Source organism: Puntigrus tetrazona, chromosome 21 (genome assembly GCF_018831695.1).
Source record: "Puntigrus tetrazona isolate hp1 chromosome 21, ASM1883169v1, whole genome shotgun sequence".
NCBI lineage: Eukaryota > Metazoa > Chordata > Actinopteri > Cypriniformes > Cyprinidae > Puntigrus > Puntigrus tetrazona.
This window is the reverse complement of record NC_056719.1, coordinates 5,128,791-5,141,719: the sequence shown is the minus strand read 5'-3', so window position 1 is coordinate 5,141,719 and position 12,929 is coordinate 5,128,791. Positions and strand designations below refer to the sequence as shown.

The following is a 12,929-nucleotide window of genomic DNA, read 5'->3' as shown; positions in this document are numbered from 1 at the left end:
CTTCCGGCTAATGAAGTAATTGCAGAAACACAAGTCTACATTTTAATATGCTTAATGTATTTAGGGAAAAAATAAAAATAAATTCACTCAGCATGCCTTTAACACCATGCTTTATTTTAGAACAAACGACTGCTCCATCCTTTTAAAAAGTAGCATATCCAAACAAGTGCAAGAGTTACCGAACTACACACAAGATGACTGCAGTAACTGCAAAGAACCAACTTTATGCATTCTTTATTTTTCATTTTAAGTGCACATCGCCCAACTCAGTTACCAACATGGTTTGCAGAACATTTGATCCTCGCTCTCTACCTCCAGAGGAGCTCTAGGCCAGTGCAGGGAAATCTTCCGGATCATCTGGATTTGGAGCCTTAGGAAATGCCAAAACACGATTTAGCCTCCAACCGCCACAGGCAGCGTTTCTCACACAGTCGATGTGGCTTGCAAAAGTGCCTCAAACTATTGCACTTCACAGGACCGCGTTGTCTAGGCATGAGCAAATTATGACGCAACCAACAACTAACTTACGGATTCGAGTTTTTGAGGAGATCTTTGGGATGGCATGGATGGAGCCCCACGGCCGCGACCGCCTCGTCCTCCTCTCCCACCACGAGAAGGCCGAGCCAGGCTGCCAAAGTTGATCTCCAGCTGACGGGTGATGTCATTGGCTGGGCGGCGGAAAACCACATCCTCCTCATCCAAGCCATTGTGATGTTTCTAGAACAAGAACCAACGGCTTTTAGGATGAATTTGTATCCAACAGGCTCCAAGCGCTATGAACGAGAGCCCTCACCTCCAGGAATTTGGACTTATGGATGACCACGGCCTTCGACGGCACAGAGGTATCTGCTTTACGGATATTCAGCTCTACCTTTGGCCTGCTTTGCTCCTGCAGGGCTTTCCACTCATCCAGTGTCATCTCTAGGGCAACCTCAATCACTTCCTCTGTCTCAGATGGTCTGAAAGAGGAGCAATTGCACATTTACATCCATTTACGAACTATAAAAGGAAGCTCGAATTCATAAAGTCAGCAAATAACCATATTCACTGTCAAGCTTCATATACGTTACAAGATATTTCCTGCAGCTGTGAGAAACTGACCTGGTTTCTCCATCAGTCTCGACCGCCTCTTGGGTCTCCTCGTTTTCAACGACCTCTTCGCTAGGTGACCCCTCTTCAATTTCACTACAGGACAAAAGGAAAGCGACAACCATTATAAAAATGGAGAGGGCAAAGTGAGACATAAAAAATAAATTCCATTCTGAAAAAGAAGAAAACGTCACCTCATATGGTCTCTCATCGAGCCCCAGTTGCGAGATCCACTGCCGCTGCGCTTCTCTTCTGAACGGACACTCCTGATTTTAAGGGAGTTTCTTAATTTATCAGATGACTACATGCATAAAATATTGTAAAAGTTCAATTCTTCAAACTTTCAACTGATTACACAAAAATAATATTTATATATATTTTCAGATATTAAAGGGTCATTTAATATTTCCATGTCATGTTTACTTCTGTATGGGTGTGTTTAACAATATTTGTAAATAACTCCCGAGACACCCAAAAATAAAAACTTCATAAGACTTTTAACATGAGAGTAATGAGTCCCAGCTCACGTTCGGTCACTGCCACTGTGTCTCTCAAACTCTCTCTTTCCCCTCTGGTCAAATCCATCACTGGATCTCGGATATCCTGGGCCTCGGGCTCCTCGTCCTCTTCCTGTACCTCTTCCTCTGACAGGCCTGTCCAGCACATCCACAGGCCTACGCGCATATGAAGACGGATCGAGTGGCGTGCAAAATAAATTCAGGAAGATGAATAAAAAATAAAGACATTTGTTAACACGTAATTAGAGACGCTTACCTCTCGACGGAGAAACTGAGAGGGGTTTCAGCATCGCTGAACTTGCGCTCAAAGGTCACGCGTCTCTCTATTCGCTCCTCAACTTCTCCGCGCGCAAGACGGACTTGGCCTAGAAATTCGGACCAAACACACGCCACAAACAGGGCCCCTTTGCATTTAAACTCGATGTCTTCCAACGGTTAATTAAAAAATAGTCGATAATTTAACAAAAGTTTGTTGCGTCGAATAAAATTAACACATCCTTCACTTACCTTGTCCACCTCCGACTGCTGGAAGAACGATTTTCCTGTCCCTCTGAGACTCTTTCTTTCCAGATTTAGTCGTGGTTGAGGTTTTCTTTGGCTCGTCTTTCTTCTTCTTCGGTTTCTTTTCAATCCCCGCCGCGTATAAGATGTCGAAAGGGTCGGATTCGTCGTCCAGCAGCTGGCCGAAACGATTAGCAACGGCGCACCCGTAGCCCTCGTCAGGCATCTCCTCTACTAGCTCCTTCATTTTGATCGATTATTGCGATGGAAATCAAACAATCGAGTTGCTGTCATGGAAGAACTACAAATACAGCCAAACTAAACTCTGTTTATCTCCCAAAGAGAAAAAGTGAAGGCCTTAAACTGTGCCCAAAGATCGAAACCTAGCTTGTGAGCACAAATTAAAGCAGTAGTCAGACGTGATGTTCAGTTAATTGAACTCAGGTTCATATGTAAGCAATTAGTCCCCGCCCCGGAAGTCAACTTAGCTTCCAGAACGAGCTCATTAATATTAATCACGTACGTTCTACTATTATTATATTAGTAAAAATAACTGTATGTCCTGTTTTACGACTAGATGTGAACCAGACTAAAACTGTTAATCTGATATTATTATAAAGTGCAACTTGTTTACATTCCTTTTGCAGATGTGTATTACGTTCTTGTTCTACTAAAACGTTTCAAGATATAGCGGTCTGATATGCACATAAAGTTTTGATAGATAGATAGATAGATAGATAGATAGATAGATAATTTAATAATATAGTTATTGGGGAAAAAATACATGGTTCTTCCAGTTGTTTTTATTACAGTCACACACAATCATTGATTCCCATTCTTGGTTTGAAAATATAATTGTATACACAATTAAAAATACCGAAGCATACAAACTCTTTATTTCATTCAGCTTGCCAAAAAAGACTACAGAACCTCAGCTATGAACATAATGCTGTGCATTACAGAAACTATTTCAAACGTCCCTGAACAAAAAGACGCGGTGTTAAATTCAGCGTAACCTTTGGTCTTGCGACTTACATGGCGTATTTACATTTATGTTGTTTAAGGTTTCTAAGATCCACAAACTTCTTCCCGCAGCTCTCACAGCTGAACGACTTGAGACCGGTGTGCACGCGCTGGTGGGTCCTCAGATGCACGGCCTGATTGAACGTCTTACCGCAAACATCGCACCCGAAAGGTCTCTCCCCCGTGTGGATTCTCATGTGCATCTGAATACTGCTGGAATACCCGAACCTCTTCCCACAAACCTCGCAACTATACGGCTTTTCTTTCGTGTGGACCCTCTGGTGCACCGTGAGAGCGGCTTGCGAGTAGAACTTCTTTTGGCAGTGATCGCAACTGAACTTCTTCAACAAAGGACTGACCAGTCGCTCGTGATGCTTCTCCCCGGTGTGCACGAGCATGTGCTGATTAAGAGAGCTGGGGAATATGAAGGCCTTATTGCAGATGGAGCAAACGCAGTCCCTTCTTCCCGCGTGAATGATTCGCTTGTGCCTTTTCATGTAGTCCGAACTGGTAAACCCCTTACCGCAAACGTCGCAAAGAAACGGTTTGCTCGAGGTGTGTTTGTGCATGTGCATCTTCAGGGCGTACGCCGTGGTGTACCTTTTCAAACACACGGGGCAGCCGTACAGCTTCACTCCCGTGTGGCCGGCTTTGTGTCTGTTGAGGTTTCCAGAGGTGGCGAACTTTTTATCGCAAACATCGCACGCGTACCGCTTTTCCCTCGTGTGCACGAGCATGTGCGCCTGCAAATGCTTGCGAGCGCTGAAGCGTTTATCGCAGAGCTCGCACGGATAGTCGTAGGTTTTCTCGACGTGGCTCTTCTGGTGGTTTTTCAAATACCGCTCGCAGCTGTAAAAAGCGCCGCATATCTCGCAGCAGTAGGGCTTCTCGCCGGTGTGCAGCGTTTGGTGGTCGAGCATGTTTTGTTTGATTTTGAACCGCTTGTCGCACACGGGACAGTTGTAGAGCGTTTCGACCGCTTTGCATCGGTGCCTGCCGAACGAACGCTTGCCGGGAAACACTTTCTGACAGTTCGAACAGGTCACCGTCTTTTCCGCCGTGTGAAGGCGCTTGTGCTTTTCCAGGGAGGCCTGAAACACGAAAGACTTGGAGCATATATCGCATTTGAATAGCTGGGCTCCGGTGTGCGTCGCCGCGTGTCTGATGAGGCAGCTTCTCATCGTAAAGCGCTTGTCGCAATGCGAACATTTGTAATGTTTCACATGAGCCCGGACGTGGTTGATGAACTTCCACCGCAGCTCAAAACACTTCCCGCACGTTTTGCACCGGAACATACCGTCGTTGGACTGCTTTACTGTATCTGTGTTAGGTGTGGGGCTGTCTGTGTTTTCGATGGTAATATTTAAACCTTGCACGAGCGTTTCCGTCGCGTACTGACTGTTTTCCAAAACGGCACAAGATACGTCTTCGTTGTCCAAGTCACTTTGGAGAATTTCTGTAAGGAGAAGAACACAGAGAATGTTTAAGAGAAACGCACTGAAAAAATTCATTAAAATCATTATAATTTTTTTTTTTAAATAAAAAATATTGTTTATTATGGGTGAACCCAGTCATTTTTCACTCATTGCAATTTACAAAACAACAATAAAAAGACTTTTTAAATAAATAAAATCATGTACATGACAATTTTACATACACTGCTATTTACAAGTTTAGGGTCAGTGTGTTTTTATTTATTTATATCGAAATTTATACTTTCATTTAATAAGACCATATATATAAATTGGCCTATATAATTACATTAATAATATATACAAGAATATATATATATATATATATATATATATATATATATAAAATATATATATATGTATATATATATATATATATATAAATATTATTTTTTTTTTTTTTTTATAAATAATGCCGTTTTTTTTTACTTTTTATTTATCAAAAATCCTACGGAAAAAAAAGTTTTCAAAAACATATTGACCATTTTTAACATCATAAAAAATAAAAACTTTCCTTACACTAAATGCAGCCTTCATGGGCATAACATTTTAAAATGCTACAGACCATTTCAATGGTTATGATTATTTATTCATTATTTCAGTTCAGATCTGTGTCAGTATACAGAGAAACATTTCTAAGTGCTGCGTGTGAAATCGTGCCTTACCTTGTGTGGTGACCTCTAGTGTTTCCAGGGATGCATTGACCGCATCGCAGGTTTCGAGCTGCACAATGAATTCTTCTTCATTCAGAGTGGCTTCGAACTCGATACTCAAATCCGGAGCTGAGTGAAATCTCTGGTGTTTCATCAAGCACTTCATCATTTTGAAAGTATTCCCACATGTCAGACAATTGAAAGGTCTGTCTTTGTGTAAAGCATTGTGAATGTTTAACAGGGCCGCGTCATTGAAAGATACTCCGCAGGACTCACAAATGAATGGCCCCTGTCTCTCCTCAGCAGCTACGTTCGTGCTTGTGGAAGGCTGGCTCTCGCTCAAGCTTAAACTGCTTGCCAAAACATCGGTGGGTGCAGATGACAGCTGATGGTGCTGAGCATTTGCGTCTTGCGCAGAGTTTTCATGATGTTCGGATTCCATTTCATGATCCTCGTTCGGTTCAGGATCGAGAAGCAGATTATTTTCAGGCTCAGATGTGGCCGTTTGATCCTCTGTGAGAATATAATAATAATAAAAGAAAAAAAGTTTTGTTTGTGTTTGTTTTTAAATGTGATATTGAAAATCTTAAATTCACAATATAAACAAATACACAATATAATAATAATAATAAAAATAATAAGGAATAAACTAAAGGTAATGGTATATGGGGTGAAGTTAAAAAAACCAACTTCTGTTGATCTCAGTTACTTTTTCATTTATTTGCAAAAGAAAAAATAATGGTTTTCTGATCAGTTTCCCAACACAAGTCTTGTCTACAGATATGTTAATTGAGAGGTATAAAAATGACAGAAATCAAAAAAATGCTGAAATGACACGAGGAAGAGAAAAATAAATATCTGTCAATGGGCTCAGAAAAATCTACTTAAAAGGTAAAACAAGTTTCCATATACAGCATTAACATTTTGAAAACTCAATTTTATAAGACCTTATTTTACATTTGCATTTCAATTAAATATTTCAGATATTTGTATTGGCAAATAAAACAGAGGACCTTTTTTTGCAATGCATCTAATTAAAAACATTTAATATCACAATTTCATGACTTTAAAGACGTTCTGCTCTTATTTGAAACCTTTTAAGATCTGTTGAGGACCTGAAGAAACCCTGCATGAATTATCATCAAACTAGACCAAAATATTTATCAAATATTTATCACCTGTTCCAAACGGAGTGAGTTTCTTTCTTCTGTTGAACATAATAGCAGATATTTTGAAGAATGTTGATGACCAAACGGTTGCTGGTTCCCATTAACTCCCACAGTATGGGAAAAAAAACCCCACTAAGGACGTTTTGTTACCCACATTATTCAAAATACCCTCTTTTGTGCTCAGCAGAAGAAAGAAACTCATACGGGTTTAGAAACAATTTAGTAATGCTTTTTTTTTTTTATTTTGGAGTGAACTATTCCTTTACACGCGCCAAATGTGCCGCCGCTCAGGTTTGTATTCAAGTTGGTGATTGAGCATAAAGACGTACCATTTAGCTTATCCTGTTTTAAGAGCTGACACTTTGCTGTAGCATCCAGTACTTGGGCTGAGATGCGATCGTGAATCAGTTTCACCATCGTCTCTACTGTGGCTTTACTCAACAGCTCCATGAAATCAGCAAACTCCTTCTGAAACACATAAAGCAATCACATATTACAATTTCCTGTATGCCAAAGCAGGTTTAATTATAACCAAATTCAGCGTTTAACTGCTTAAGTGTGGTCTCCTGTTCCCATTACCCCCATCCCAAAATGTGAACTACCACTCAAAATAGGTTAACACCGACAGATATGAAAATAATGCCACATGTACTACATAAATCGCCAACTGAGACTACTATCAGTCACCTACTATCAGGAGGAAAAGGGCTAACTATTTCTTTACAATTTCTGGAGATTGTTGTGAGACTCAAATCTTGACAAACACATACAGCTAGTTTGTTTTGCTGTTGTTTGTTTTGGACATAAAGGTGAGAAGTTAATTAACTGGGTACATTACATAAAAAACACATCATTTCGGGAATAGCTGATTCTTTACATGATACGTTTTCGTATGTCTGTCATGACCAGATGTAAAACTGCTCAGATTTGTGTCTAAAAAAGTGATAATCTGTTCGAATCAATACGAACCGCGTTTAAGAACAAATGGGGATCTAAAACAACGTTACACAAATCATGGATAAACATCAACAACGGCTTGTTTGGAAATAAGAGGGCGGTTCCAGGGTTAGCAGGTTCGTTATGTTTATAATATAATGACATGCAATAGGCACTTCTGAATTCTTTGCACTCGAGGCAGTTGTTAAAACGATGCAAACAACTGTCGACAAACATTTAGAAGCGTGTTACGAACAGGAATGGACGCTGCATTAGTTCCTCTACTCTAGAACTTACAGTTTTGGCTTGATTGGCCTGTTTAAGTCTGTTTTTGTTCACTGCGGTCCCCTTGTTGCGCTTCCACTCCTCAGACAAGACAGTCGTGAAGTCAGAGAGATGTTTGCTCAACTCCGACACGACACTTTCAACTAACACCCCCATAACGGAGGACAGTAACTCGTGAATGACTGCCGTCATGCTCGGGGATGATCACTCGGCACCTTCCTTCCAAAAATATGCTTACTACCTCATCACACACAAAACTGTAGGTTTAAAAAGTACACTAGCTAGCCATTCGCTCATTAGTGGCTGGTGGACAAGCGGAAGGATTTTTTTTCTATAACAAAAATTTAGAATGGAGAATGTATTGATGTAGCAGTACCGCCACCTAGAGGTTTGGAGTGATTAGTAATTCCTGTGTGACTAAGAAAGGGAGGGAGTTTACTATTTTCAGGTCAAAGGTCTGCTTTCATTGCTTCTGTAACCTACTGGAAGTATAAGGAATATAAATTGGTGACCATGTCAAAGAGATAAATATTGATATTTCTGATAACACGATAACTTTTTTTTTTAATGCCGTTTAGAAATCACTGTGACACAAAAATCTGTGTCTCATAAGAAAATGTATTTTTAACGTACAAAGCATTTTTTAACTTTCTAAATTAAAATTTTTGTGTGAACAAAAACATAAGAGAGCTATTTAGCATCATTCGTGATTTCAAAGAACTTGTGAATTGCGAGGATGTATGCAAATAAATAAAATGGCAAGAACAAAAAAGGAGATTAATTTATTAAATCAGTTAGTGAATAAATAAATACAAATACAGTTACCAATTGAATAGTAATTTTGTGCAAATCTGGCAAATTACATAAACATGGCCTTTATTTAATTCATTGGATATATACACAAAATTATATTTTTGTCGAGAACTGTGATAAAATTGAACAAAAGCAAATATTGAAAAATATGATTCACAAATCAAATGAACAAAATGTTAATACAATTCCACAAAATGTAGGACCAATAATCATCTCTGACAAATTTTATTATTTTACAATTTTGCAAGTTCAATCCAAATATGAATGTTCCATAGAGTCATTTGTTCCAATGGGGGTTTAATTGTATTGATAGAGGCAAAGTTCAGTTATCTGTAGCCTCTGGCTCAGCTGCTTGGCTCTCAGGTTGAGGGCTCTGAGGACCAGAACTTTTCACAGCAGGAGTATATGTAATGGGAATCACTCTCTCGTTGCTCACAGCACCGGCTTCTTTGGGTGCTTGTATCTGTAGCTGGCCATTATCTAAAGAGCAGGTCACCATCTCAGGATTCACCCCTTCAGGAAGGTCAAACTCCTGTCTGAACTCTTGGCATCTGTACGAGAACGATCCTTTCCCATCGTCCTGCTTCTTCTCTGTCTTGCCGCTCACCCGCAACTTCCTGCCCACTTGTTTGACAGACAGCTCCTCCGGAGTGAAATCCTTTGTATCTAGCGTCAGCGCATACCGGCTTCCTTCTTTCCCGAGCTGGAATGAGATGGGTTTGAAAGCCGTCATAGGTGAAACGTGGTCGATCTCGTCGAAAATCCTCTGGTGCAGACGTTCCATGAACTCCAGGTTGTGCCTCATCTCCTGCATGTGTCTCATCATTTCTTTCTCGATCTGAAAGAACAGAGGTCTGGTCTCTGGCCACAGGCTGCGCACTGGCCAGTGGAAGTCCGCGAATGGGCTGAGGTGAGGCTGAAATGTGCTTGGGCAGAGCATCTTTGGTGGATTTTCAGTGCTGCGTTGAGCTGGTCGAAGTTCTTCTGTGCTTCTGTCCCAGTGAACAAGACCTAAGGCTTTTATACGCTGCCTCGGAACATTCCAGTAACACTCCTCTATTAGCACAGCAGTGTGTGTGTGTCAGCCTGTCCGAGAGCTGCTATGACCGAGCACTTGCTGTCATGTTCCAAAACAAGTCGGCCTTATTTTTGTGATCCATCTGTTAAATACCAGAGATGCACATCATTGTTCTATTTCCAGTGGCCACTCCGGCACTCTAATGGGTCTGCATAACTTTCTATTAAGGGAAGAGATTAATGCGAGAGGATGATACAAGGTTTTCCTAGCATATAGCAACACAACATACTGAGAATAAAATCTTACTTAATCATGGTTACTGTGAGAAATATTTCAATGTCACATCGGAGAGCATGTTTCCTTTGTGTGTCAGATTCCGTCTGCTGTGTTTAAATTTAACATACATGCGTTCCGACATGCTTTCTGATCTCGCAGGTTTCTGAACCTGACACCTGTGCTGGCAGTGCCTCTGGACATGTCACCTCCTGAAATAGACTCAAAGGGAAGAAACTAGTTTAACTCAGGTGGAGGCGTAGTATCTGTGGATATAAATGAAAACATCACGTCATCACTAATAAATCATCAAAAAAAAAAAAAAAAAAAAAAAAAAAAAATCATCACTGATATCAAATATTTATTTAGAAAGTATGATGGAATTCAACTTCAGTAGCCCGTAACCACAACTGTCTTGTCTAAGGTTTTGTAATTATAGTTTGGTTTCAAAGGTTTACACAGTTGTTTTTAATGGCATTACATGATACATCTGAACGAAAATGAACAAAATAAATAACTACGTAAAAACTTACTGACTGTTTGGAATAATTGTAGCCTACTTTAAAAGTGAACTGATTATTAAAAATAATGAACAAACATACTAAATATCCTAAATAATTAATACTCCATTTTAACTGAGAGAGTGTATGGAATATTTACCTAAATAAATAATTAATAAAAATGCTGAAAGAAAATGTCATTAGTAAATAAATATATATTGAGGAACGGTGTGGGAATATATATATATATATATATATATATATATATATATATATATATATATATATATATATATATATATATATATATATATATATATAAATGTATTTAATGTAACTTCTAAAAATGTAACTCTTTTTTATTTGTTTGTTTTACTTATTATTATAATATTTAAAAACATTGAAAAGCAGTCACAAAAGCTGATGGGCATGTACTGTGTACTACTGACAGTAACGTCAGGGAGAATCCAATCATAGCAGCTAGGAGTCCACTTCCTCCTGAAGAGCTCCGTTTCAACATGATTCCTCCCGTTCAGGTCTCCCCGCTTATCAAGGTACAGCTTCTATTAGGAACACGACTCTCAAATCGTGTTTCATATTCATTAACGTGTTCTGTTCTCGTTAGCTTATATCAGCGACCTTCATTTATCCTCAGCAAATAGCTCGCTAATGTGTTAGCTTAGCGTAGCCGGCGTATGAGCTAATGGTGTTAGCCAGCTAGCATGTCTACAACGCCGCAAGGTCAGTATAATGACGTGATGCATAGAAAACAGCGATGACCTGTCAGATGTGAGTAAGGGTTATTGACTAAACTTGTAGACTGTCCTGTGGTGAATTGATAAAAGTGTAACTAAAGTTAGTCCTAGTAGTCTCTAAGGTGGTTCCAAGGTGGTTACACACAGTGTATACTTACTATGTAAAAGCTGTATATTTGAAAACATTTCGTTTCAAAGCCGACTATATATGATTAATATTACGCCAAGCACCCATTGACAGACTGCGCTTTGCACGCTGTTGTCCAAAACGTTGACCTAATCTTCACAGCAACTGTACATTCTCGTATAGAATATTTTTTTTAGTGATATTTAGTAAAGAAGTGGATTTGTAAAATGTGAGAGTCGTCCGTGAACCAGCAGGTTTCTTTTTCTGATTTCAGACGGCAAGATGGTCAGCTTTGCTAATTGGATTAGTTTATGGGAAGCAGAGATACGGTGAGTGTGGATTTATTTTAGTTTAACTCTGTTATATTTTGTATTGGGGTGTATTTCTGCCTCGTTTACTTGTGTTTCTGTGGTGTTTTGCCAATCAATCTGCTCACCAGATTATCTGAAGCCCATTGCTGCTGAAGAAAGAAGGATTGAGGAGGAAGAGAAGAAACTCAGGGAAGAGCAAGAACGTATTTACAAACAGCTTTCTGAAGGTCTGAAACCCTTCTCTGTCTGTATATACAGTATTCTACAATTAACAAGTTTAAAACATAACAAAATGTGTCCGACGATGTTACAGATGGTGGTGGTGTTTTACCTTTCTGTCTCTAAACAGAGGCTTTATATGAAACAATTGAGGGTAGATACAGTAACGCTGAAATTAGTCTCTTTTTTTATGTTGTGATGTATTAACAGGATCTCATGATGTAGCAAGCCAGTTTAACTTTGGGTTTGAAGTTGTACAATGAAAATATTTAGTGAAACAAACTGAAAGATGTGTTATTTATGGAAAGGAATTTCAAGGGATGTATTTCAACTAGTGCTGTCAAGCACTAAACAAAGTTTTTGTTTACACAATATATGCAGATATACACACATAATAAATGTGCACAGTACATATAAATACAAACTCATACATGTATACATTTAAGAAAAATATGTTGTTTATATATTGAATTTAATATGTAAATATTTTCAAAAAATATATATTACGTGTGAATTTATATATACATCATAAATAAACAGTACGCATATATTATGTAAACCAAAACCTTTGTTTTAGATTCGATTAATCGTTTGACACTAATTTCAACAGTTTACAATGTAGAGAAAGTTATCAAAGTTCATTCTATTCACATTAAGTAGTGATGCAGGGTGTTACTTTAACACAAATATTTCCAAATGTAAAATTATTTCACTGCTATCTCTTTTTTTTTTTTTTTTTTATCTCCACAGCAAACTCTGACACCATTCTGAAGTAAACGCCCATGATGTATCCATTCCAGCACCAAACGAAATGAATCACAATAAACTTTATTTTATTTTCAATAAAGACAGAAGGTAAAAATATTCATGTATGTTTTCTTTTTTTCTCATTGCCGTTATTCAGGTAATTGAGATGGATAATATGCATCAGAGGGGCGTTTGCATACCTTTTCAGCAAGAAAAGAACATTTTAATTTTGCCCGGATTATATTTACATGCTCTAAGCGCATCTGACAAGCCAAGATCATTCTCTGAGAATGTGTTCCAGACCGGTTTGTCTTTTCTGCCTCGCCGTGGTGACGTTTATAGAGGGAGGGCGGTTGTATAACCCGACACGGTTTAGCATAAATCCCAGGATTTAGGTCAAGCCAATACAGCACAAGTGCTGATTTTGCACAAATGCTTTGCAGCTACTTAGCTGCCGTGCTACACTTCATTAACTATTTCAATCAGCAAGACAAATACTTGTTTTGAATCTCTGCTTTCC

At 38.9% G+C, this 12,929-nt stretch overlaps 3 protein-coding genes and 1 long non-coding RNA gene across 4 annotated transcripts; 1 reads left to right on the top strand and 3 right to left on the bottom strand.

Moving 5' to 3' along the window:
* Window positions 1-218: 218 nt before the first annotated feature.
* zgc:103482 (uncharacterized protein LOC450001 homolog) lies at window positions 219-2,559 on the bottom strand. The gene is made up of 8 exons (XM_043222027.1): window positions 2,115-2,559; window positions 1,864-1,972; window positions 1,617-1,763; window positions 1,284-1,355; window positions 1,102-1,185; window positions 794-959; window positions 529-717; window positions 219-370 (listed from the first exon to the last, which is right to left on the bottom strand). Exons 1-8 carry the CDS (start codon window positions 2,353-2,355, stop codon window positions 326-328), a joined length of 1,053 nt encoding a protein of 350 aa, XP_043077962.1. The 5' UTR covers window positions 2,356-2,559; the 3' UTR covers window positions 219-325.
* Window positions 2,560-2,891: 332 nt separating this feature from the next.
* si:dkey-30k6.5 (zinc finger protein 708) lies at window positions 2,892-7,975 on the bottom strand. Its single transcript, XM_043222026.1, has 4 exons — window positions 7,659-7,975; window positions 6,755-6,893; window positions 5,269-5,769; window positions 2,892-4,587 (listed from the first exon to the last, which is right to left on the bottom strand). Exons 1-4 carry the CDS (start codon window positions 7,836-7,838, stop codon window positions 3,140-3,142), a joined length of 2,268 nt encoding a protein of 755 aa, XP_043077961.1. The 5' UTR covers window positions 7,839-7,975; the 3' UTR covers window positions 2,892-3,139.
* A 438-nt stretch (window positions 7,976-8,413) lies between these two features.
* LOC122326134 (heat shock protein, alpha-crystallin-related, b11) lies at window positions 8,414-9,515 on the bottom strand. Its single transcript, XM_043220824.1, has one exon. The coding sequence runs from the start codon at window positions 9,397-9,399 to the stop codon at window positions 8,782-8,784; it is 618 nt and encodes a 205-aa protein (XP_043076759.1). The 5' UTR covers window positions 9,400-9,515; the 3' UTR covers window positions 8,414-8,781.
* A 1,155-nt stretch (window positions 9,516-10,670) lies between these two features.
* On the top strand, window positions 10,671-12,526 carry LOC122326230. Its single transcript, XR_006247449.1, has 4 exons — window positions 10,671-10,804; window positions 11,407-11,461; window positions 11,572-11,670; window positions 12,413-12,526. It is a non-coding gene; the product is annotated as an uncharacterized LOC122326230 (long non-coding RNA).
* Window positions 12,527-12,929: the final 403 nt, after the last annotated feature.

What these genes read in the sequence shown, in the direction of transcription:
- zgc:103482 (XM_043222027.1), bottom strand. Translation starts at nt 2,355, where the DNA reads ATGAAGGAGCTAGTAGAGGAGATGCCTGACGAGGGCTACGGGTGCGCC. An exon ending in AGCAGTCGGAGGTGGACAAG is followed by an intron (nt 1,973 to 2,114) that starts GTAAGTGAAGGA and finishes CCGAATTTCTAG; the next exon opens with GCCAAGTCCGTCTTGCGCGC. An exon ending in CTCCTCAAAAACTCGAATCC is followed by an intron (nt 371 to 528) that starts GTAAGTTAGTTG and finishes GCATTTCCTAAG; the next exon opens with GCTCCAAATCCAGATGATCC.
- si:dkey-30k6.5 (XM_043222026.1), bottom strand. Translation starts at nt 7,838, where the DNA reads ATGACGGCAGTCATTCACGAGTTACTGTCCTCCGTTATGGGGGTGTTA. An exon ending in AAAACAGGATAAGCTAAATG is followed by an intron (nt 5,770 to 6,754) that starts GTACGTCTTTAT and finishes ATATTCTCACAG; the next exon opens with AGGATCAAACGGCCACATCT. An exon ending in ACTAGAGGTCACCACACAAG is followed by an intron (nt 4,588 to 5,268) that starts GTAAGGCACGAT and finishes TTCTCCTTACAG; the next exon opens with AAATTCTCCAAAGTGACTTG.
- LOC122326134 (XM_043220824.1), bottom strand. Translation starts at nt 9,399, where the DNA reads ATGCTCTGCCCAAGCACATTTCAGCCTCACCTCAGCCCATTCGCGGAC.